The sequence below is a fragment of the Mustela lutreola genome, chromosome 3 (genome assembly GCF_030435805.1).
Source record: "Mustela lutreola isolate mMusLut2 chromosome 3, mMusLut2.pri, whole genome shotgun sequence".
NCBI lineage: Eukaryota > Metazoa > Chordata > Mammalia > Carnivora > Mustelidae > Mustela > Mustela lutreola.
Window position 1 is genome coordinate 196,710,458 of NC_081292.1, and position 25,814 is coordinate 196,736,271.

General features: G+C 39.0%; 1 protein-coding gene and 1 pseudogene across 8 annotated transcripts in view; one reads left to right on the top strand and one right to left on the bottom strand.

The window, feature by feature from the left end:
• Positions 1-25,814, bottom strand: part of NBEAL1 (neurobeachin like 1) — a 219,410-nt gene that overhangs the window by 169,094 nt on the left and 24,502 nt on the right. For all 8 annotated transcript variants that reach the window (XM_059168361.1, XM_059168360.1, XM_059168359.1 and 5 more), the window contains 2 exons: positions 23,836-23,927; positions 19,220-19,381 (listed from right to left, as the gene is read on the bottom strand). In XM_059168361.1, coding sequence (XP_059024344.1) covers positions 19,220-19,381; positions 23,836-23,927 — 254 coding nt within the window. The remainder of the gene's footprint in view (positions 1-19,219; positions 19,382-23,835; positions 23,928-25,814) is intronic.
• Positions 1,834-2,481, top strand: LOC131827723 (large ribosomal subunit protein eL8-like; annotated as a pseudogene).

Sequence of the window (25,814 nt, forward strand, 5' to 3'; positions counted from 1 at the left end):
ATCTGATATAATCTTATATGAAGAAAATGCTAAAGATTAAACACAAACCATGAGAATTAATAAATGAATTCAGCAAAATATTAGGATAAAAAAATCACCACATAAAAATCCAGTACATTCTAATACATAAACAATAAATAATGAAAAAGTATTATCATGAAGACAGTTTCATTTACAATAGCATTAAGAATTGGGACACCTGAGTGGCTCAGTTGGTTGGACGACTGCCTTCGGCTCAGGTCATGATCCTGGAGTCCCGGGATCAAGTCCCGCATCGGACTCCCAGCTCCATGGGGAGTCTGCTTCTCTCTCTGACCTTCTCCTCATTCATGCTCTCTCTCACTGTCTCTCTCTCAAGTAAATAAATAAAATCTTTAAAAAAAAAAAAAAGAATAAAATACTTAGGAATTAATTTAACCAAGGAAGAGAAAGACTTGTAAAATGACAACAAAAAAAATTGCTGCAAGATTACTTTAAAAGAGATAAACATAAACACATGTCATGTTCACAGAGCAGAGGACATCTTACCATTAAAACATCAAAACTACCCAAAACAATCTACAGATTCAATGCAATCCTTATCAAAATCCTAATGTTTTTTGCAGAAACAGAAAAACCCTTCCTAAAAATCCATATGGAATCCCAAGGTACCCCCATATAGCAAAATCAGAAGACCAAACTGGAAGACTCACACTTTTTAATTTTTTTTCTTAGTACAAAGCATAAATAATCAAACAGTGACAGTGGCATAAAGAAAGGCATAAAGACAAATAGAATAAAATAGCCCTGAAATAGGGGCGCCTGGGTGGCTCAGTGGGTTAAAGCCTCTGCCTTCGGCTCAGGTCACGATCCCAGGGTCCTGGGATCGAGCCCCGCATCGGGCTCCCTGCTCAGCAGGAGGCCTGCTTCTCCCCCCTCTCTCTCTCTGCCTGCCTCTCTGCCTACTTGTGATCTCTGTCTGTCAAATAAATAAATAAAATCTTAAAAAAAAAAGCCCTGAAATAAATCCTCACATGTATGTTTTTGACAAGGATCCCGATGTAATCCGACGGGGAAAGGAAAGACTTTTCCCAAAAAAGTGATGTTGGGAAAACTGGATACCCACAAGCAAAAGAATGAAACTGGAACCTTGACACCATATACAAATACTAACTCAAATGGATCAAGAAACTAAATGTAAGACCTAAAACAACAAAACTCTTAGAACAAAATAAAGTACAAGAGCTTCATGACAGTAGATTTGATTTCTTGGATAGGATACAGAGGTATAGGTAACAAAAGTAAAAACAGACGAATTGGATTTCATGAAAATTTAAAATTTATGCATCAAAAGACACTATTAATAGAGCAAAAAGGCAACTCACAAAACTTACAAATCATGTATCTGACAAGGGATTAATATTCAGAATATATAGCGTTCCTAAATCTCAACATTCAAAAAATCAACCCAATTCAAAAATGGCAAAAGACTTGAATAGACAATTCTCCAAAGAACTACTATATGAATGGCCAATAGACACATGAAAAGATGCTCAACATCAAAAATCACTAGAGAAATGCAACTTGAAATTATAATGAGGTACACCCTCACACCCATTGGGATGATACTATAAAAAAACAAAAACAAAAAAGCCCCAGGGTGCCTGAAAGGATTAGGTAGTTAAGTGTCCGACTCTTGATTTTGGCTCAGGACAGGAGATCAATCCCCACGTCAGGCTCCACACTGGGCATGGACCCTGCTTAAGATTCTCTTTCTTCCTCTCCTTTTTCCCCTCCCCTTCCAAAAAAACAAAAACAAAAACAAAAAATTTAAAAACCCAAACAGAAAACAACATGTATTGGCAAGGATGGCCCTGTTACATCTGGCTGTAGCAACAAAGGACTATTCTCTATAAATGTTTAAAAGTGCCTCCTGCGATTAACCAGTTCACCTAGGCCTTGGACCACCAGACAGCAACTCAACTGCTTAAGCTGGCCCATAAGCACAGAACAGAGACAAAGCAGCAGAAGAATCAGAGAATGTTGACCCTGCCTGAGAAGAAAGCTGTAGGCAAAGTGGATGTCCCCACTAAGGGGCCGCCTATCCTCCAAGCCAGGGTTAACACTGTCACCACCCTGGTGGAAAACAAGAAGGCTCAGCTGGTAGTGGCTGCACATGAGATGGATCCCACTGAGCTAGTGGTTTTCCTGCTTGCTTTGTGTCATCATATGAGGGTTCCCTAATGCATTACCAAGAGGAAGGCGAGGCTGGGGTGTCTGGTCCACAGAAAGACCTGCACCACTGTCGCCTTCACACAGATCACCTTGGAAGACAAAAGAGCCCTGGCAAATCTGGTGCAAGCCATCAGGACCAATTATAATGACAGATACGATGAGATCTGCTGCTACTGGGGAGGCAATATCCTGGGCCTGAAATCTGTGGCTCGCATCACCAAGCTTGAAAAGGCAAAGGCTAAAGAAGTGGCCACCAAACTGAGCTGAATGGACACTGTTGAATTTTCTCTTAAAAAAAAAGGCGGGGGGGGGGGGGAAACCTGGGTGGCTCAGTGGGTTAAAGCCTCTGCTTTCGGCTCAGGTCATGATCCCAGGGTCCTGGGACCATGCCCCCATTGGGCTCTCTGCTCAGCAGGGAGCCTGCTTTCCTTCCTCTCTCTCTGCCTGCCTCTCTGCCTACTTGTGATCTCTGTCTGTCAAATAAATTGGAAAAAAAAAAATCTGAGCACTGCCAATGGGAATGTAACAGGTTCCAGACACCGCTATGAAAAACAGTATGGCAATTCCTCAAAAATTTAAGATTCCAGTTAGCATATGACCCAGCATGTCCACTTTTGGATATGTACCCCAAAGAACCTTCACCAGACATATCTATACATTCATGTTCATAACAGGATTATTTTTCTATTTATTTTTTTTCTCTGCATAAACACTTCACACACCTAAGGAGCAGCGGAAATTGATTTTTTGTCCTTCCCATCTTTCCCCAAGTCATTGTTCCTTACAAAATACATGACTTGATAGAGGGGAAGCTGGGAGTGGGGGGTGGGGGGGCATGACAAGGACTTAAATACAAGCTGGAGGATAGGGCACAGGTAAGACAGGTAAGAGACAGCACAAAGAACTTGGTTTTTTAGCTGAAGATGAAAGAAGAGCAGAAAGAGGCTGTGCTAGAGGGCAGGAATCTAAGATACTGGATGGGTGAGGGGGCGAGCAGACAGGCCCCCAATCCTGGGTTTACACCCACATTCCCCAAAGAAGTAGCGACAGGGCATGAAGACCCCCCCATAGGCTCCAAGGAAAATAACTGGGAGAATAAACCAGATTGTGCTGCCTCAGGGAAAGGGAGGAGGTGCTGACAGAGTGAAAGTATTTACACAAACAAGTTGAAAACTAATGCCCATGGAAAAATCTACACAAATGTTTACAGTAGCCATATGGATAATTGCCCAAAACTAGAAGTAACCTGGAGAAATAAAAAAACTAAAATATAACCAAGCTGAAATCAAAAAAGCTATAAATGAGGTGCAATAAAAATTGGAGGCTCAGGGCACCTGAGTGGCTCAGTGGGTTAAAGTCTCAGCCTTTGGCTCAGGTCATGGCCCCAGGGTCCTGGGATCGAGTTCTGCATCAGGTTCTCCACTCAGCAGGGAGCCTGTTTCCTCCACTCTCTCTGCCTGCTTCTCTGCCTGCTTGTGATCTGTCAAATAAATAAATAAATCTTAAAAAAAAATTGGAGGCTCTTGGGGCGTCTGGGTGGCTCAGTGGGTTAAAGCCTCTGCCTTTGGCTCAGGTTGTGTTCCCAGGGTCCTAGGATCGAGCCCCACATTGGGTTCTCTGCTCAGCAGGGAGCCTGCTTACCTTCCTCTCTCTCTGCTTGCCTCTCTGCCTCCTTGTGATCTCTGTCAAAAAAATTACATAAAATCTTTAAGAAAAAAAAAAAGGAGGCTCTTACTGCTAGGATAAATGAGGCAGAAGAGAGAATTAGTGATATAGAAGACCAAATGATGGAGAATAAAGAAACTGAGCAAAATAGAGACAAACAACTACTGGAACATGAGGGGAGAAGTTGAGACATAAGTGATACCATAAGATGAAACAATATTAGAAGAATTGGGATTCCAGAAGAAGAAGAAAGAGAGAGGGGGGCAGAAAGTATATTGGAGCAAATTATAGTGGAGAATTTCACTAACATGGCAAGGGGAACAAGCATCAAAATGCAGGAGGCACAGAGAACCCCCTCAAAATCAGTAAAAATAGGTCCACACTCTGTCATCTAATAGTAAAACTCACAAGTCTTAGTGACAAAGAGAAAATCCTGAAAGCAGCCTCAGACAAGAAATATGTAACACATAATGGTAAAAATATTAGATTGGAAGCAGACTTATCCACAGAGACCTGGAAGGCCAGAAAGAAGTGGCGTAATATATTCAGAGCACTAAATGAGAAGAACATGCAACCAAGAATACTATATCCAGCTAGACTATCATTGAAAATAGAAGCAGAGATAAAAAGTTTGCAGGACAACAAAAACTAAAAGAATTTGTAAACACCAAACCAGCCCTACAGTTAATAGTGAAAGTGGTCCTTTAAACAAAGAGAGAGCCTACAAGTAGTAGACTAGAAAGGAACAGAGACAATATACAGTAACAGTCACCTTACAGGCAATACAATGGCACTAAATTCATATCTTTCAGTAGTTACCCTGAATGTAAATGGGCTAAATGCCACAATCGAAAGATACAGCGTATCATAATGGGTTAAAAAAACAAAACCCATCAATATGCTGTCTACAAGAAACTCATTTTAGACCCAATATACACTTCCAGATTTAAAGTGAGGGGGTAGAAAACAATTTACCATGCCAATGGACATCAAAATAAAGCTGGGTGGCAATCCTTATATCAGATCAATTAGGTTTTCAGCCAAAGACTATAATGAGAGATGAGAAAGGACACTATATCATACTCAAAGGGTCTGTCCAACCAAAGATCTAACAATTTTAAATATCTATGCCCCTAACATGGGAGCAGCCAACTATATAAACCAATTAATAACAAAATCAAAGAAATACATCAACAATAATGAAATAATAGTAGGGGACTGTAACAACCCCCTCACTGAAATGGACAGATCATGCAAGCAAAAGATCAACAAGGAAATTAAGGTCTTAAATGACACACAGGACCAGATGGACATCACAGATATATTCAGAACATTCCATCCAAAGCAACAGAATATATGTTCTTCTTTAGTGCTAATGGAACATTCTCCAGAATAGATCACATCCTGGGTCAGAAATCGGGTCTCAACTGGTATCAAAAGATTGGGATCATTCCCTGCATATTTCAGACCACAATGCTCTGAAGCTAGAACTCAACCACAAGAGGAAATGTGGGAAGAACCCAAATACATAGAGGCTAAAGAGCATCCTTCAAAAGAATGAATGGGTCAAACAGGAAATTTAAAAAGGAATTGAAAAAATTCATGGAAACAAATGGTAATGAAAACACAATGGTTCAAAATCTGTGGGACACCGCAAAGGCAGTCCTGAGAGAAAATATATAATACAAGCCTTTCTTAAGAACAAGAAAGGTCTCAAATAAACAACTTAACCCTACACCTAAAGGAGCTGGAGAAAAAACAACAAAGAAAGACTAAACCCAGCAGGAGAAGAGAAATCATAAAGATCAGAGCAGAAATCCATGAAATAGAAACCAAAAAAACAATAGAACAAATCAACGAACTAGAAGCGGGTTCTTTGAAAGAATTAGTAAGTTTGATAAACCCCTGGCCAAACTTATCAAAAAGAAAAGAAAAAGGACCCAAATAAATAAAATCACAAATGAAAGAGGAGAGATCACAACCAACACCAAAGAAATACAATCAATTATAAGAACATATTATAAGCAACTATACACCAGCAAATTTGACAATCTGGAAAAAATGGATGCATTTCTAGAGACATATAAACTACCACAACTGAACCAGGAAGAAACAGAAAACCTGAACAGACTCATAATCAGTAAGGAGATTGAAGCAGTCAGCAAAAATCTCCCAACAAACAAGAGCCCAGGGCCAGATGGCATCCCAGGGGAATTCTACCAAACATTTAAAGAAGAATTAATTCCTATTCTCCTGAAAGTGCTCCAAAAAATAGAAATGGAAGGAAAACTTCCTAACTTATTTTATGAGGTCAGCATAACCTTGATCCCAAAACCAGACAAAGACCCCATCAAAAATGAGAATTACAGACCAATATCCTTGATTTACACAGATGGGAAATTCTCACCAAAATACTAGCCAATAGGATCCAACAGTACATTAAGAGGATTATTCATCATGACCAAGTGGGATTTATTCCTGGGCTGCAAGGTTGGTTCAACATTGCAAATCAATGTGATACAATACACTAATAAAAGAAAGAACAAGAACCATATGATACTCTCAATAAATGCTGAAACACCATTCGACACAGTACAGCATCCTTTCTAGATCAAAACTCTTCCAAGTGTTGGGATAGAGGGTACACACCTCAATATCATCAAAGTCAGATATCTAAGAAAAACCCACCGCAAATATCATCCTCAATGGAGAAAAAGTGAGAGCTTTTCTGCTAAGGCCAGGAACATGGCAGGGATGTCCACTATCACCACTGCTATTCAACATAGTACTAGAAGTCCTAGCCTCAGCAATCAGACAACCAAAAGCAATTAAAGGTATCCAAATCAGCAAAAAAGAAGTCAAACTATTACTTTTGGCAGATGATATGATACTTTCTGTGGGAAAGCCAAGATTCCATTCCAAATCTGCTAGAACTTGTACAGGAATTCAGTAAAGTATCAGGATATAAAATCAATGCATAGAAATCAGTTGCATTTCTATACACCACAAGACAGAAGAAAGAGAAATTAAGGAATCGATCCCATTTACAATTGTACCCAAAACCATAAGATACTTAGGAATAAACCTAACCAAAGAGGCAAAGAATCTGTACTCCGAAAACTATAAAATACTCATGAAAGAAATTGAGGAAGATACAAAGAAATGGAAAAATGTTCCATGCTCATGGACTGGAAGAACAAATATTGTGAAAATGTCTATGCTGCCTAGAGCAATCTATACATTTAATGCAATCTCAATCAAAATACCAGGAACTTTCTTCAAAGAAATGGAACAAATAAGTCTAAAGTTTGTATGAAACCAGAAAAGACCCCAAATAGCCAGAGAAATGTTGAAAATTAAAACCAAATCTGGTGGCATCACAATTCTGGACTTCAAGCTCTATCACAAAGCTGTCATCATTAAGACAGTCTGGTACTGGCACAAAAACAGACACAGATCAATGGAACAGAACAGAGAACCCACAAATGGACCCTCAACTCTATGATCAACTAATCTTCGGCAAAGCAGGTAAGAACACCCAATGGAAAAAAGACAGTCTCTTGGGCGCCTGGGTGGCTCAGTGGGTTAAGCCGCTGCCTTCGGCTCAGGTCCAGGTCGTGATCTCAGGGTCCTGGGATCGAGTCCCGCATCAGGCTCCCTGCTGGGAGCCTGCTTCCTCCTCTCTCTCTCTCTGCTTGCCTCTCTGCCTACTTGTGATCTCTGTCAAATAAATAAATAAAATCTTTAAAAAAAAAAAAAAAAGGGGGGAGGAGTCAAGATGGCGGAGAAGTAGCAAGCTGAGACTGCTTCAGCTAGCCGGAGATCAGCTAGATAGCTTATCTAAAGATTGCAAACACCTGAAAATCCATCGGCAGATCGAAGAGAAGAAGAACAGCAATTCTGGAAACAGAAAAACAACCACTTTCTGAAAGGTAGGACCGGCGGAGAAGTGAATCCAAAGCGACGGGAAGATAGACCCCGGGGGGAGGGGCCGGCTCCCGGCAAGCGGCGGAGCAACCGCGCACAAAATCAGGACTTTTAAAAGTCTGTTCCGCTGAGGGACATCGCTCCAGAGGCTAAACCGGGGCGAAGCCCACGCGGGGTCAGCGTGGCCTCAGGTCCCGCAGGGTCACAGAAGGATCGGGGGTGTCTGAGTGTCGCAGAGCTTGCGGGTATTGGAACGGGAAAGCCGGCTACAGAGACAGAGCCGACAGTAAGCTCGCAGCTCGGTGTTACCTTGAACCGGTCGCAGGCTCGGTGAGCTCGGAGCGCGGCCGGAGGTCAGGCAGACGGGAGTAACTGGGCGCTGTTCTCTGAGGGCGCACTGAGGAGTGGGGCCCTGGGCTCTCGGCTCCTCCGGGCCGGAGACCAGGAGGCCGCCATTTGTATTCCCGTCCTCTGGAACTCTACGGAAAGCGCTCAGGGAACAAAAGCTCCTGAAAGCAAACCCGAGCGGATTACTCACCCCGGCCCCGGGTAAGGGCGGTGTAATTCCGCCTGGGGCAAAGACACTTGAGAATCACTACAACAGGCCCCTCCCCCAGAAGATCAACAAGAAATCCAGCCGAGACCAAGCTCACCTACCAAGGAGTGCGGTTTCAATACCAAGGAGAGCAGCAGAACTCCAGAGGAGGAGAAAGCCAAGCACGGAACTCATGGCTTTTTTCCTGTGATTTTTTTTAGTCTTGCAGTTAATTTAATTTTTTCTTTTTCATTTTTTTTTTTTTTTCTCGCCTTCGGGTAAAATTTTTTTTTTTTTAACTGTTACCTTTTTCTTTTTTAACGATTTTTTACTAGTTTATCTAATATATATATATATATATTTTTACATTTTTCTTAGGTGTTTTCTTTTTTAAAAAAAAAAAAATTCTTTTCTTTTTTTTTTTTTTTTTTTTTTTTTTTTTTTTTTTTTTTCTTTTTTCTTTCTTCCTTTTTGAACCTCTTTTTATCCCCTTTCTCCCCACTCACGATTTTGGATCTCTTCTAATTTGGCTAAAGCATATTTTCCTGGGGTTGTTGCCACCCTTTTAGTATTTTACTTGCCCCTTCATTTACTCTTATCTGGACAAAATGACAAGACGTAAAAATTCACCACAAAAAAAAGAACAAGAGGCAGTACCGAAGGCTAGGGACCTAATCAATACAGACATCGGTAATATGTCAGATCTAGAGTTCAGAATGACAATTCTCAAGGTTCTAGCCGGGCTCGAAAAAGGCATGGAAGATATTAGAGAAACCCTCTCGAGAGATATAAAAGCCCTTTCTGGAGAAATAAAAGAACTAAAATCTAACCAAGTTGAAATCAAAAAAGCTATTAATGAGGTGCAATCAAAAATGGAGGCTCTCACTGCTAGGATAAATGAGGCAGAAGAAAGAATTAGTGATATAGAAGACCAAATGACAGAGAATAAAGAAGCTGATCAAAAGAGGGACAAACAGCTACTGGACCACGAGGGGAGAATTCGAGAAATAAGTGACACCATAAGACGAAACAACATTAGAATAATTGGGATTCCAGAAGAAGAAGAAAGTGAGAGGGGAGCAGAAGGTATACTGGAGAGAATTATTGGGGAGAATTTCCCCAATATGGCAAAGGGAACAAGCATCAAAATTCAGGAGGTTCAGAGAATGCCCCTCAAAATAAATAAGAATAGGCCCACACCCCGTCACATAATAGTAAAATTTACAAGTCTCAATGACAAAGAGAAAATCCTGAAAGCAGCCCGGGAAAAGAAGTCTGTAACATACAATGGTAAAAATATTAGATTGGCAGCTGACTTATCCACAGAGACCTGGCAGGCCAGAAAGAGCTGGCATGATATTTTCAGAGCACTAAACGAGAAAAACATGCAGCCAAGAATACTATATCCAGCTAGGCTATCATTGAAAATAGAAGGAGAGATTAAAAGCTTCCAGGACAAACAACAACTGAAAGAATTTGCAAATACCAAACCAGCTCTACAGGAAATCTTGAAAGGGGTCCTCTAAGCAAAGAGAGAGCCTACAAGTGGTAGATCAGAAAGGAACAGAGACCATATACAGTAACAGTCACCTTACAGGCAATACAATGGCACTAAATTCATATCTCTCAATAGTTACCCTGAATGTGAATGGGCTAAATGCCCCTGTCAAAAGACACAGGGTATCAGAATGGATAAAAAAACAAAACCCATCTATATGTTGCCTCCAAGAAACACATTTTAAGCCCGAAGACACCTCCAGATTTAAAGTGAGGGGGTGGAAAAGAATTTACCATGCTAATGGACATCAGAAGAAAGCAGGAGTGGCAATCCTTATATCAGATCAATTAGATTTTAAGCCAAAGACTGTAATAAGAGATGAGGAAGGACACTATATCATACTCAAAGGGTCTGTCCAACAAGAAGATTTAACAATTTTAAATATCTATGCCCCCAACGTGGGAGCAGCCAACTATATAAACCAATTAATAACAAAATCAAAGAAACACATCAACAACAATACAATAATAGTAGGGGACTTTAATATTCCCCTCACTGAAATGGACAGGTCATCCAAGCAAAAGATCAGCAAGGAAATAAAGGCCTTAAATGACACACTGGACCAGATGGACATCACAGATATATTCAGAATATTTCATCCCAAAGCAACAGAATACACATTCTTCTCTAGTGCACATGGTACATTCTCCAGAATAGATCACATCCTCGGTCCTAAATCAGGACTCAACCGGTATCAAAAGATTGGGATCATTCCCTGCATATTTTCAGACCACAATGCTCTAAAGCTAGAACTCAACCACAAAAGGAAGTTTGGAAAGAACCCAAATACATGGAGACTAAACAGTATCCTTCTAAAGAATGAATGGGTCAACCGGGAAATTAAAGAAGAATTGAAAAAAATCATGGAAACAAATGATAATGAAAATACAACGGTTCAAAATCTGTGGGACACAACAAAGGCAGTCCTGAGAGGAAAATATATAGCGGTACAAGCCTTTCTCAAGAAACAAGAAAGGTCTCAGGTACACAACCTAACCCTACACCTAAAGGAGCTGGAGAAGGAACAAGAAAGAAACCCTAAGCCCAGCAGGAGAAGAGAAATCATAAAGATCAGAGCAGAAATCAATGAAATAGAAACCAAAAAAACAATAGAACAAATCAACGAAACTAGGAGCTGGTTCTTTGAAAGAATTAATAAAATTGATAAACCCCTGGCCCGACTTATCAAAAAGAAAAGAGAAAGGACCCAAATAAATAAAATCATGAATGAAAGAGGAGAGATCACAACTAACACCAAGGAAATACAAACTATTATAAGAACATACTATGAGCAACTCTACGGCAATAAATTTGACAATCTGGAAGAAATGGATGCATTCCTAGAAACATATAAACTACCACAACTGAACCATGAAGAAATAGAAAGCCTGAACAGACCCATAACCAGTAAGGAGATTGAAACAGTCATTAAAAATCTCCAAACAAACAAAAGCCCAGGGCCAGACGGCTTCCCGGGGGAATTCTACCAAACATTTAAAGAAGAACTAATTCCTATTCTCCTGAAACTGTTCCAAAAAATAGAAATGGAAGGAAAACTTCCAAACTCATTTTATGAGGCCAGCATCACCTTGATCCCAAAACCAGACAAGGATCCCACCAAAAAAGAGAGCTATAGACCGATATCCTTGATGAACACAGATGCGAAAATACTCAACAAAATACTAGCCAATCGGATTCAACAGTACATTAAAAAGATTATTCACCAAGACCAAGTGGGATTTATTCCAGGGCTGCAAGGTTGGTTCAACATCCGCAAATCAGTCAATGTGATACAACACATCAATAAAAGTAAGAACAAGAACCATATGATACTCTCAATAGATGCTGAAAAAGCATTTGACAAAGTACAACATCCCTTCCTGATCAAAACTCTTCAAAGTGTAGGGATAGAGGGCACATACCTCAATATCATCAAAGCCATCTATGAAAAACCCACCGCAAATATCATTCTCAATGGAGAAAAACTGAAAGCTTTTCCGCTAAGGTCAGGAACACGGCAGGGATGTCCATTATCACCACTGCTATTCAACATCGTACTAGAGGTCCTAGCCTCAGCAATCAGACAACAAAAGGAAATTAAAGGCATCCAAATCGGCAAAGAAGAAGTCAAATTATCACTCTTCGCAGACGATATGATACTATATGTGGAAAACCCAAAAGACTCCACTCCAAAACTGCTAGAACTTATACAGGAATTCAGTAAAGTGTCAGGATATAAAATCAATGCACAGAAATCAGTTGCATTTCTCTACACCAACAGCAAGACAGAAGAAAGAGATATTAAGGAGTCAATCCCATTTACAATTGCATCCAAAACCATAAGATACCTAGGAATAAACCTAACCAAAGAGACACAGAATCTATACTCAGAAAACTATAAAGTACTCATGAAAGAAATTGAGGAAGACACAAAGAAATGGAAAAATGTTCCATGCTCCTGGATTGGAAGAATAAATATTGTGAAAATGTCTATGCTACCTAAAGCAATCTACACATTTAATGCAATTCCTATCAAAGTACCATCCATCTTTTTCAAAGAAATGGAACAAATAATTCTAAAATTTATATGGAACCAGAAAAGACCTCGAATAGCCAAAGGGATATTGAAAAAGAAAGCCAACGTTGGTGGCATCACAATTCCGGACTTCAAGCTCTATTACAAAGCTGTCATCATCAAGACAGCATGGTACTGGCACAAAAACAGACACATAGATCAATGGAACAGAATAGAGAGCCCAGAAATAGACCCTCAACTCTATGGTCAACTAATCTTCGACAAAGCAGGAAAGAATGTCCAATGGAAAAAAGACAGCCTTTTCAATAAATGGTGCTGGGAAAATTGGACAGCCACATGCAGAAAAATGAAATTGGACCATTTCCTTACACCACACACAAAAATAGACTCAAAATGGATAAAGGACCTCAATGTACGAAAGGAATCCATCAAAATCCTTGAGGAGAACACGGGCAGCAACCTCTTCGACCTCTGCCGCAGCAACATCTTCCTAGGAACAACGCAAAAGGCAAGGGAAGCAAGGGAAAAAATGAACTACTGGGATTTCATCAAGATCAAAAGCTTTTGCACAGCAAAGGAAACAGTTAACAAAATCAAAAGACAACTGACAGAATGGGAGAAGATATTTGCAAACGACATATCAGATAAAGGACTAGTGTCCAGAATCTATAAAGAACTTAGCAAACTCAACACCCAAAGAACAAATAATCCAATCAAGAAATGGGCAGAAGACATGAACAGACATTTCTGCAAAGAAGACATCCAGATGGCCAACAGACACATGAAAAAGTGCTCCATATCACTTGGCATCAGGGAAATACAAATCAAAACCACAATGAGATATCACCTCACACCAGTCAGAATGGCTAAAATCAACAAGTCAGGAAATGACAGATGCTGGCGAGGATGCGGAGAAAGGGGAACCCTCCTACACTGTTGGTGGGAATGCAAGCTGGTACAGCCACTCTGGAAAACAGCATGGAGGTTCCTCAAAATGTTGAAAATAGAACTGCCCTATGACCCAGCAATTGCACTATTGGGTATTTACCCTAAAGATACAAATGTAGTGATCCAAAGGGACACATGCACCCGAATGTTTATAGCAGCAATGTCCACAATAGCCAAACTATGGAAAGAACCTAGATGTCCATCAACAGATGAATGGATCAAGAAGATGTGGTATATATACACAATGGAATACTATGCAGCCATCAAAAGAAATGAAATCTTGCCATTTGCAACAACATGGATGGAACTAGAGCGTATCATGCTTAGCGAAATAAGTCAAGCAGAGAAAGACAACTATCATATGATCTCCCTGATATGAGGAAGTGGTGATGCAACATGGAGGCTTAAGTGGGTAGAAGAATAAATGAAACAAGATGGGATTGGGAGGGAGACAAACCATAAGTGACTCTTAATCTCACAAAACAAACTGAGGGTTGCCGGGGGGAGGGGGTTGGGGAGAAGGGGGTGGGATTATGGACATTGGGGAGGGTATGTGATTTGGTGAGTGCTGTGAAGTGTGTAAACCTGGTGATTCACAGACCTGGGGATAAAAATATATGTATATAAAAAATATATGTTTATAAAAAATAAAAAAAAAAAAAAAAAAATCATGTTAAAACAAACAAAAAAAAAAAAAAGACAGTCTCTTCAACCAATGGTGCTGGGAAAATTGGACAGCCACATGCAAAAAAATGAAACTGGACCATTTGCTTACACCACACATGAAAATAAGACTCAAAATGGATGAAGGACCTCAATGTGAGAAAGGAATCCATCAAAATCCTTGAGGAGAACACAGGTAGCAACCTCTTCGACCTCAGCCATAGCAACTTCTTCCTAGAAACATCGCCAAAGGCAAGGGAAGCAAGGGCAAAAATGAACTCTTGGGACTTCATCAAGATCAAAAGCTTTTGCACAGCAAAGGAAACAGTCAACAAAACCAAAAGACAACTGACAGAATGAGAGAAGATATTTGGGAATGACATATCAGATAAAGGGCTAGTATCCAAAATCTATAAAGAACTTATCAAACTCAACATACAAAGAACAAATAACCCAATCAAGAAATGGGTAGAGGACATGAAGAGACATTTCTGCAAAGAAAACATCCAGATGGCCAACAGACACATGAAAAAGTGCTCCACATCACTCAGCATCAGGAAAATACAAATCAAAACCACAATGAGATATCACCTCACACCAGTCAGAATGGCTAAAATTAACAAGTCAGGAAAAAACAGATGCTGGTGAGGATGCAGAGAAAGGGGAACCCTCCTACCCTGTTGGTGGGAATGCAAGCTGGTGCAGCCACTCTGGAAAACAGCATGGAGGTTCCTCAAAATGTTGAAAATAGAACTGCCCTATGACCCAGCAATTGCACTATTGGGTATTTACCCTAAAGATACAAATGTAGTGATCCAAAGGGACACATGCACCCGAATGTTTATAGCAGCAATGTCCACAATAGCCAAACTATGGAAAGAACCTAGATGTCCATCAACAGATGAATGGATCAAGAAGATGTGGTATATATACACAATGGAATACTATGCAGCCATCAAAAGAAATGAAATCTTGCCATTTGCAACAACATGGATGGAACTAGAGCGTATCATGCTTAGCGAAATAAGTCAAGCAGAGAAAGACAACTATCATATGATCTCCCTGATATGAGGAAGTGGTGATGCAACATGGAGGCTTAAGTGGGTAGAAGAATAAATGAAACAAGATGGGATTGGGAGGGAGACAAACCATAAGTGACTCTTAATCTCACAAAACAAACTGAGGGTTGCCGGGGGGAGGGGGTTGGGGAGAAGGGGGTGGGATTATGGACATTGGGGAGGGTATGTGATTTGGTGAGTGCTGTGAAGTGTGTAAACCTGGTGATTCACAGACCTGGGGATAAAAATATATGTATATAAAAAATATATGTTTATAAAAAATAAAAAAAAAAAAAAAAAAAATCATGTTAAAACAAAAAAAAAAAAAAAAAAAAAAAAAAAAAAGACAGTCTCTTCAACCAATGGTGCTGGGAAAATTGGACAGCCACATGCAAAAAAATGAAACTGGACCATTTGCTTACACCACACATGAAAATAAGACTCAAAATGGATGAAGGACCTCAATGTGAGAAAGGAATCCATCAAAATCCTTGAGGAGAACACAGGTAGCAACCTCTTCGACCTCAGCCATAGCAACTTCTTCCTAGAAACATCGCCAAAGGCAAGGGAAGCAAGGGCAAAAATGAACTCTTGGGACTTCATCAAGATCAAAAGCTTTTGCACAGCAAAGGAAACAGTCAACAAAACCAAAAGACAACTGACAGAATGAGAGAAGATATTTGGGAATGACATATCAGATAAAGGGCTAGTATCCAAAATCTATAAAGAACTTATCAAACTCAACATACAAAGAACAAATAACCCAATCAAGAAATGGGTAGAGGACATGAAGAGACATTTCTGCAAAGAAAACATCCAGATGGCCAACAGACACATGAAAAAGTGCTCCACATCACTCAGCATCAGGAAAATACAAATCAAAACCACAATGAGATATCACCTCACACCAGTCAGAATGGCTAAAATTAACAAGTCAGGAAAAAACAGATGCTGGTGAGGATGCAGAGAAAGGGGAACCCTCCTACCCTGTTGGTGGGAATGCAAGCTGGTGCAGCCACTCTGGAAAACGGCATGGAGGTTCCTCAAAAAGTTGAAAATAGAGCTATCCCATGACCCAGCAATTGCATTACTGGGTATTTACCCTAAAGATACAAATGTAGAGATCTGAAGGGGCATGAGCACCCGAACGTTTATAGCAGCAATGTCCACAATAGCCAAAGTATGGAAAGAACCTAGATGTCCATCAACAGATGAATGGATAAAGAAGATGTGGTATATATATACAATGGAACACTATGCAGCCATCAAAAGAAAAGACATCTTGCCATTTGCAATAACATGGATGGAACTAGAGGGTATTAGGCTGAGCAAAATAAGTCAATCAGAGAAAGACAATTATCATATGATCTCTCTGATATGACGAATTTGAGAGGCAACATGGGGGGTTTGGAAGGAAAAAATGAAACAAGATGGGATCGGGAGGGAGACAAATCATAAGAGACTCTTGATCTCACAAAACAAACTGAGGGTTGCTGGAAGTAGGGGAGTATGGAGAGGGTGGTTGGGTTATGGACATTGGGGAGGGTATGTGCTATGGCAAGGGCTGTGAAGTGTGTAAGCCTGATGATTCAAAGACCTGAACCCCTGGGGCCAATAATACATTATATGTTAATTAGAAAAAAAAAAAGAAAAGAAAATTAAAAAAAAAACACTAAAAGACATGGAAGAACCTTAAATCTACTTCTAAGTGAAAGCAGTCAGTGTGAAAATGGTACACACTATATGAAACATCCTGGGAAAAGCAACACTATAGGTATAATAAAAAAAAAAAAAAAAATCAGTGGTTGTCAAATGTTGGGCATGACCAGAGAGAAATGAATAGATGGAGCATGGGGCATTTTTAGGGTGATGAAATTATTCTGCAAGATACTATAAAGGTAGATACATGACAATACGCATTTGTCAAAACTCATAGAACTGTACAACACAGTAAACTCTAATGTACTCTACAGACTTTAATGACGTATCAATACCTATTCATCATTGTAACAAAGGTACCAACCTAATGTAAGATCTTAATAATAGGGGAACTATGGAGGAAGGAAAAAGAGCATACAGAAACTCTATACTTTTTCCAAATTTTTATATAAAACTAAACTGCTATACCACATAAAACTTATTAAAAATTGTTAAAAGAATTCTTTTTAAAAAATGAGGTCTCTGAAAATAGAAACACATTCTGTGATTGATAGCTATTAAACATTAAATTTGAAATAAAATAAACTTTACACTTATCATGAGATTATCTCCTAATAAAAAAAATTCAACCAAAAGATGTGTTGGAATATTCCAGTGTTTGCCTATAATGATAAAGAGCTATGGGAGCCTGGGTGGCTCATTTAGATGGGCTTCCAATTCTTGATTTCAGCTCAGGTCGTGATCTCGAGGTCATGAGATCAAGCCCTGTATCAGGCTTCGTGCTGAGCGGAGGCTGCTTGGGATTCTCTCTCTCTCCCCCTCTCCCCCTCCCCCCAGTTGCATGCACACACCTATGCTCTCTCTTTTTCTGTTTCAAGATAAATAAATAAATAATTTTTTTAAAAGAGCTGAACATGGATTTATTTTTTTAAGATTTCATCTATTTATTTGAGTGAGAGAGAGAGAGAAAGAGCATGAGTGGTGGGAAAAGCAGAGGGAGAAGGAGAAGTAGACTCCCTGCTAGAGAGGGAGCCCCATGCAGTGCTCGATCCCAGGACCCTGGGATCATGATCTGAGCCGAAAGCAGACACTTAGAACCAATGGAGCCACCCAGGAGCCCCTAAACATACTAAATTTAAGACAGTTATTTATCTATAGATTTCTGATTTCTATAAAACTGTACTAAGTAGTTAAGAGGATAAAATATAACAGATCAACAAACCAACTCATGTTTTATTGCCTAAATAAACCCTCTTTCCCTCAACCCTTTAATTCTTATATTATTTTTCTGAATTTTAAGGATAATAAAGAGCACAAAATCAAAAAAATGTCTACAATTCTGGGAGAGCCTAAATTACAGGGAAAACATTTTAGCAATTATTGCTCAATCTTTCCATGATTCCTGCAATCAAATACAATGAGCAATTATGTGAAAGGTAAATAAATGCACAGTAATTTAAGTCCCTGTTTGTCTACTAATTCTAAAATACTTATAAATCAAATAGCATATATTATAGGAAATGGTTTCCAAAAAAGAAGATAGACTTTAAAGAGGAATAAAATGCCCCTAACCCAACAGTTCTTAAATTTGCATATGCAGGTTAATAGGGAATTCATGAAAAACCAGAATGCCTGAGCTCTTTGGAGTCAGAATTTCCATAAGGCTCAAGCTCTGTATTCCTATTAAGCTTCCCAGTTGATACTTATGCACATCAAAATTTAAGTGCCACAGACCTAATCATCTATAAACCTGGAAATATAAGCTATAGAAGAATTCTACTTTTTTTGGTGAAATTATAAAATGAACGATTAGAAAAATACATTTCACAAATAATACACAGTACTTGTGCAACAAATCTTGGTTAGGTAAAAACTTCAGTCACTGTCTTTAGAATAATTTTTTTTTTTAAATTTTGGCTGAGTCTCTCTATAACTAAGTATGGTACCTAAAAGGCTTTTTAGTAGGGCGCCTGGCTGGCTCAGCCGGTGGAACATGAGACTCTTGATCTCAGGGTCCTGAATTTGAGGCCAAAATTGAGCACGGCACGTACTTCAAATAAAGTAAAATATTAAATAAACAAACAAAAAGCCTTCCAGTATTATAACAAAGCATAAGCCGTTCATAAAGGGTGCACTCAAGGGATGCCTGGGTGGCTCCGTTGGTTAAACGTCTGCCTTTGGCTCAGGTCCCATTCTCAGGGTCCTGGGATGGAGCTCTGAGTTGGGCTCTGCCATCAGCAGGGAGCCTGCTTCACCTGCTCCCTCTGCTCTTCCCCTGCTTGTGCTCCCTCTCTCTTTCTCTCCCTCTCTCTCAAATAAAAATAATAAACTCTTAAAAAAAAATGGCGCACTCATCTTTAAGGCTCCATATGAACAACAAACATTGATAATCGACAAATGCATTGTTATTTTGGTAATTTTTAAAAGCATCTAACTAGATTGTTTGTACCAGATACCTGCAAAGAATAATGAAGAACTTGACAAGCAAAACTGACAAAGCTTGCTGTTGTTCCTCTAACCCATCTGCCATTTTCTGAACACACTGTAGTAGCTGGATCCTTAAAACCTGCAGAATGTTATCAGGAAGGAGAGATATTCCTGGAGGCACATCGTCTACCCTATAAGGGGGAAAAATAAGAAGGCTGATTAAATACAGGACTAAAATCTTTGACACGTTAAAGGAATTGCATTTTCACCTCAAACCCTAAAGAAACTCTTTTATTCCAGATGCTCTATGCCTTCTCTGCAAGTCACCACCAGATGATCACTGTGATCCTTTAGAAGGTTAGTAGAGCACAGTAGTTACTCTCATTTCAGAAGAGGCTTACTGAAAAGAGGGAGAGTTAGAGAGAGAATCTATTCAATATCTTCAATTGTGCTATTTTCAAAGAAAATATTAAGAATTAATTTACTTTCTACTTAGAAATAAAACGCGTGTGTATATATATATGTATATACCATTTCTATTTTTTTTTTAATTTTTATTTATTTATTTGACACAGAGAGAGAGAGATCACAAGTAGGCAGAGAGAGAGGGAGAAGCAGGCTCCGCTGAGCAGAGAGCCCGATGCTGGGCTCGATCCCAGGATCCTGGGATCATGACCTAAGCCAAAGGCAGAGGCTTTAACCCACTGAGCCACCCAAGCGCCCCAATGTATATACCATTTCTAAAAGGAACAATAACTAGCAAATAAAAATGGAGTACCTATAACTAATTTAATATCTGTCAACTACTTTACTAAATAAACAATATTCACCTACTATAGGCTTCCCAAGCCATGTGGTCAGAAGAGAGAGAGAAATTAACCAGCAAAAGGAAAGGAGAAAGGTGAATGGAGAACCCTAAGCATGAACATTAATAAGTTTTTTTAAAGTAATACATAAATATTTTATGACAACAGGTTTCTGGGTAAGAAGACCATCTAGGGGGTTCCTGGGGGAGCTCAGTCATTAAGCGTCTGCCTTCCGCTCAGGTCATGATCCCAGCGTCCTGGGATTGAGCCCCATGTGGGGCTCCCTACTCTGCAAGAAGCCTTCTTCTCCCCCTCTCCCACTGCCCCTGCTTGTGTTTCCCCTCACTGTCTCTCTGTCTGTCAAATAAATATAAATAAAATCTTAAAAAAAAAAAAAGACGACCATCTGGATCTTTAAGGACAAAGCCAAGACCAGATGTGACTGGCTACTCTGTCTTAGAGAGATTGAGAGATTCCCCTAGAATCTACGTGAGAAGACCTTTGTACAAGTTCCACCTCTGTACCATAAAGTATGGTACTTAATCTCTGAAGTACCCTAATCTGTAACATTGTAATATCATCTGCCCTATTTCACAGGGTTCTGAAAGCAAAAGGTCAATGTGCATTTTTAACAATGAAATATGTAAAGAACTATAAAAATGTAATATGTTTTAAATATACTATCACTAAAGCCTACAAATCTTTTCATAAAGTCACTGAATACTAATTTTCCTAACTCTATTAAGAAAAATACCTAATTGCAAAGGAGCACCATGAAGAGCTCCTATGATTAAATGATAATCATACTTTAAACAGTATCTTCTTCAGGTAACAGTTAATATGAAGATTTACTATTATTTTTACCCTGAGTTTAAAGCTTCATTCACTGTAGACAGAAAAATTTGAAACACCTTACCAGTAGTCATATAATTATGTATGACAAATGTTTTTAGCCTTTTCTAGAATCATCCCACAACATAAAGTGCTTTATAAAATAAACACATCACTTTAATTACACAGAAATCATAAAGCACCTTACCAAGGCTGCAGAATTCTATAACCATGTCACAAAAATACATGTTTCATTTTAGTCTGGGAATCACTTCACTTATAACTTGGATTCCTTCATTCTCTTTTATAGGTGGTATAAGAAAAACTCTCATTTTTATATATACATTTTTCCGTGCTAAAGAGCTAAAAAGAGGTGATGAGGAAAACCACAGTAACTTCTAAATAATATTTAAATTTAAATATAACTGATTTTTAAGACTAAGCTAAATTATTCCTACTCACTTTTCCAAAATCATAAGTCAATAAGAAAGAAACATTAGATTTCCCAATATTCAATCCTAGTTACTTAAAGGATTTCTTCCCTTTTTCCTTCATTGTTCCATTCTTTTTTGCATTAAAAAAAATTTTACTAGACAAGGGCACCTGGATGACTCAGTGGATTAAGCCTCTTCCTTCAGCTCGGGTCCTGATCTCAGGGTCTTAGGACTGAGCCCCGAATTGGGCTCTTTGCTCAGCAGGGAGCCTGCTTTCCCCTCTCTCTGCCTGCCTCTCTGCCTACTTGTGATCTCTCTCTCGGTCAAATAAATAAATAATATCTTTAAAATTTTTTTTTACTAGACAGAAAAAAAATTATCTCCTAAAAGAGAAATCTATTGTTGTACTTACACTCATTATAAAATTGAGCTTTGATTAACATGACTCATAGATAAAGTTGAGAAAGTTTTGGCCATATTCCTAATGTGATGAGGATTTAAGAATTTGGAAGCATTTTCCCATCATTAGGACTTCACTGCCCCCAAATTCTAAGCATCTTTTGCTGAAATTTCCCAATCCCCAGAAATCTGTTTCACTCCTCTGTTTGGCTACTAAATGTCTGTATTAAACAGCTGCCCATTATTGTCTCCATCTAACACAGAAAAAAGTCCAGCTTAAATTCCAAGGCTTTAAATTCTGGGAAAAGCATTCCTTGCCTTGCATTTTGAATTCTCTAACTTGGAAATTCTACCAAGTCAGTTTAATTTAAACGAGGATTATCTGTGACTTTCTTATCTTTAAGGTGAAGAGACTAGTTTTACACATCTTGTACATCATGTTAACTTGAAAAACTAAAAGTTTTCTATTAGTAAAATCTAAATTCATAGTTTAGTTTTCTGTCAGGTATGAAATAAAATTTTAAATAAACCAGCTAAGTTATGAAAAAGGCAATGCTCGGGCATTCTTCATCTTATTTTAAATATAGTAGCAATGTAAGTCTACATAATGTTTTTAGATATGACCTCCCAAGAAAGGAGATATGTATAATAAGTGCATCTTACAAACTTTAGAAGACTTCATTTCAATATTCGAAGTAGTCAAAGGCCCAAATCCTGACTTCATAAAATCCTTGGGCTCATGATTTTAAATGAGCTGCAAATTATTAAAACAAAAGCACTTCTAAGCACAAACCACAAGAATACGTCTATGAGTAGAAACCAATAATATGTAATCTTGTTTTGAGTTCAAGATTTAATAGTTTTCAACTTTTATAAACCTACTACAAATCATCTAATGAAGAATTCTAAAACTGTATTTATAAATAATGAAGCACTAGTGCTTTCTGAGCATTAAAGCACATCTTAAGTTCAATGCCTTGGTCCAAAGCTCTAATGATTTCTTCTCTGAATTATTAAAATTGCCTCTTAACTGTGCTTCTTGCCTTCAGTCTCAAACATTTCTAGTTCAACCTCCTAATGCTACCATAAGGACTTTTAAAAAACAAAATTCATCATGACATTTCCATGCAGAAAATTCTTTAGTAGAGCCTTGCATCTTCTGTTACAAAAAATGTAAGTCCATTAGCAATGCATGCATGGCATTTTATGATCTGGCTTCTGATTCTCTAGGCTCAGTTCACACAGGCCCACCCTCTTACTGCCCACCTCCATCCCCAAACTGAAAACACTTCTTCCTTAAAGATTTATAATTCTCTAAATACTCTTTCTCGTCATCGATCACCACCCATTTCTCCCCTTCAATCTCAGTATATCTCTAGAAATGGATTCCTTTTGTGGCTAAAGTCTAGTGTCTCCTTTTTTTCTCCAGCTTTTTACCCCAGCCAACCTAACCTCTCTTACCTGAGTAACAACTATGACGTTTTCAAGATGGCCTGAGAAAAAGGTGAAAACTTTTTCTTGGAAATGGGCCTAGGAACTGTAATGTAGGATGGTAGTAGACAGAGCAATGGGAGCTAAGATTTATACTTTCACTTGCACTTTTCCACAAAATTTGAATTCCCCCCCCCCATTTTATGATTTTTAAATCTAGCTTTGAAAAATCTGAACACTTTACCTCCTCCAAGATGTTTTTTAAGACCTTACTCTATAATGAAACCATAATTTTAAGTATAGTGTTTTCAGTGAATTCTGTGAGTCTAATTACTGAACTAATTCCTGAGTCATGAAAACTTTTCAAATTTGTATCCAGTTGGTCAGAGATTATGGGTGGCTTCCAAGACTTGCAACTGGTATCTGAAGCGAAGGCAGTCTTGTTGAGGACTTTGCCCTTAATCTGTGGGATCTGCCACTAACTCCAGGTAGTTAGCATTAGAAATGAAGTGAACTGCAGGACACCCAGTTGCTAGTAGTTAGTTCTCTCTACTCCTAGGAGCCAAGTTTCATATTAGCAGGAAAACCTGCTATAATCAATTAACAAAGTCTGCCATGAGAGCAGGGTTATGCAGGAATACTTTGCATGTCACATAATCGCCATTCTTCTAACAGGTCTTCAATGAACTCTTTGTGCCTCAAATTCACAAACTCATCTAAGGTTAAGAAATTGTTTCTACATACCTGGTAGGCAGCTTTTCAAAGTCAACATCTAAGAACTGTTCATAACTAGAAACAAAATTGTCCAACCAGAGCTTCAGGTAATCTGGATCTTTCTGAAATAAGAAAACCAAGATTAACTATATCTATCTGAAAAGAAAAAAAAGCTTTCATTCCTATAAGCAGATATGAAGCAATAATATGAAATCTCTTAAGTTATATTCATGAAAACGTATGTGCTATTTTAAAATGTCTATGAAGTATAGGGGCGCCTGGGGTGGCTGTCAGGTTAAGCGTCTGCCTTCAGCTCAGAGCATGATCTCAGGGTCCTGGGATGGAGGCCCACATCAGTTCCCCGCCCAGCGGGGAGTTTGCTTCTCCCTCTTCCTGAGTCCCTCCCTGCCACTCATGTTCTCTCTCTCGCTCTCAAATAAATAAGTTAAATCTTTAAAAAAAATAATAAAATGTCTATTAAGTACAGGGAACCCTCAAATGGCTTCCCATGTCACTCACACAAAGAGCTACAGTCTTAACAATGTTCTACAAGATTCTAAACAATTTGCCCTCCCCTGTCTCTCTGACCTTATCCACTATTACCCTGTATTACTCTGGCTTCCTGGCTGTTACTGAGACGAGCCAGACATACTCCCACCTCAACTCCTTTTAGTATCTGTTTTCTCAACCCAGAAGACTCTTCCCCCAGATAGATGCATGGCTAACTCTCTCACCTTCTTCAAGTCATTCCTTAAACAACATTCTCGGAAAAGCCTACTTTACCACCCTTTCTTAAAACTGCAAATCTTCTTACTAACCTTTACCTGATCCTATTCTTTTCCCCACCCCACAATGCTTTCTCACCATCTATCATACCATGTCATTTACTTAGTTATTAATTTATTGTCTGTCATTACCCCTAGAATATAGGCTTCACAAGTGTAAGGTCTTTCTAAGGGCTTATCACAAGTGACTTCTTTTTTTTTTTTTGGTAAAGATTTTATTTATTTATTTGACAGAGAGAGATCACAAGTAGGCAGAGAGGCAGGCAGAGAGAGGAGGAAGCAGGCTCCCTGCTGAGCAGAGAGCCCCATGCGGGACTCAATCACAGGACCCTGGAACATGACCTGAGCCGAAGGCAGAGGCTTTAACCCACTGAGCCACCCAGGCGCCCCCACAAGTGACTTCTTTTCGTTAACTGATGGACAGTGCCTGGCAACGAGCAGGTGCTCAATACATATGTGTTTAATGAATTAGTGAGAAATAGAAGATACATGAATAAAAATCAGATATAGATCATTAACCTAAACATAAAAATTAAAACTCTTCTAAAAGAAAATATAGGAGACATAATATACCTTTTATGAGATACACCTTTGCAACCTTGGGGTAGACGTAGATTTCTTGGGGAGCACACAAAAAAAATCACAAACCAAAAAGATAATAATAAGTTTTAATCAAAATTAAAAAGCATCTATCCATCAAAAGACACCATTAAGGAAATGAAAAGGCATGCCATATACAAGCTGAAAATATTCTTAATACATGTATCTGACAAAGAACTTACACCAAGAATATATAAAGAACTCCTAAAAATCGGGGTGCCTGGGTGGCTCAGTGGATTAAGCCGCTGCCTTCGGCTCAGGTCATGATCTCAGTGTCCTGGGATCAAGCCCCGCATCAGGCTCTTTGCTCAGCGGGGAGCCTGCTTCTCTCTCTCTCTCTGCCTGACTCTGCCTACTTGTGATCTCTCTCTGTCAAATAAATAAATAAAATCTTAAAAAAAAAAAAAAAAAAACAACTCCTAAAAATCAATACCAAAAGGACAACCACTCAATTTAAAGATGGACAAAGGGCAGACACTTCACAAACGGGGATACAGGAATGACCAGGATATGAAAGCATGCCCAAAATCATTAGCTCTCCAGAGAAAAGCAAATAAAAATCAAATGGAATACCCACTGCACACTCACTAGAATGGCCAAAACCAAAAACCCTGTTAATTCCAG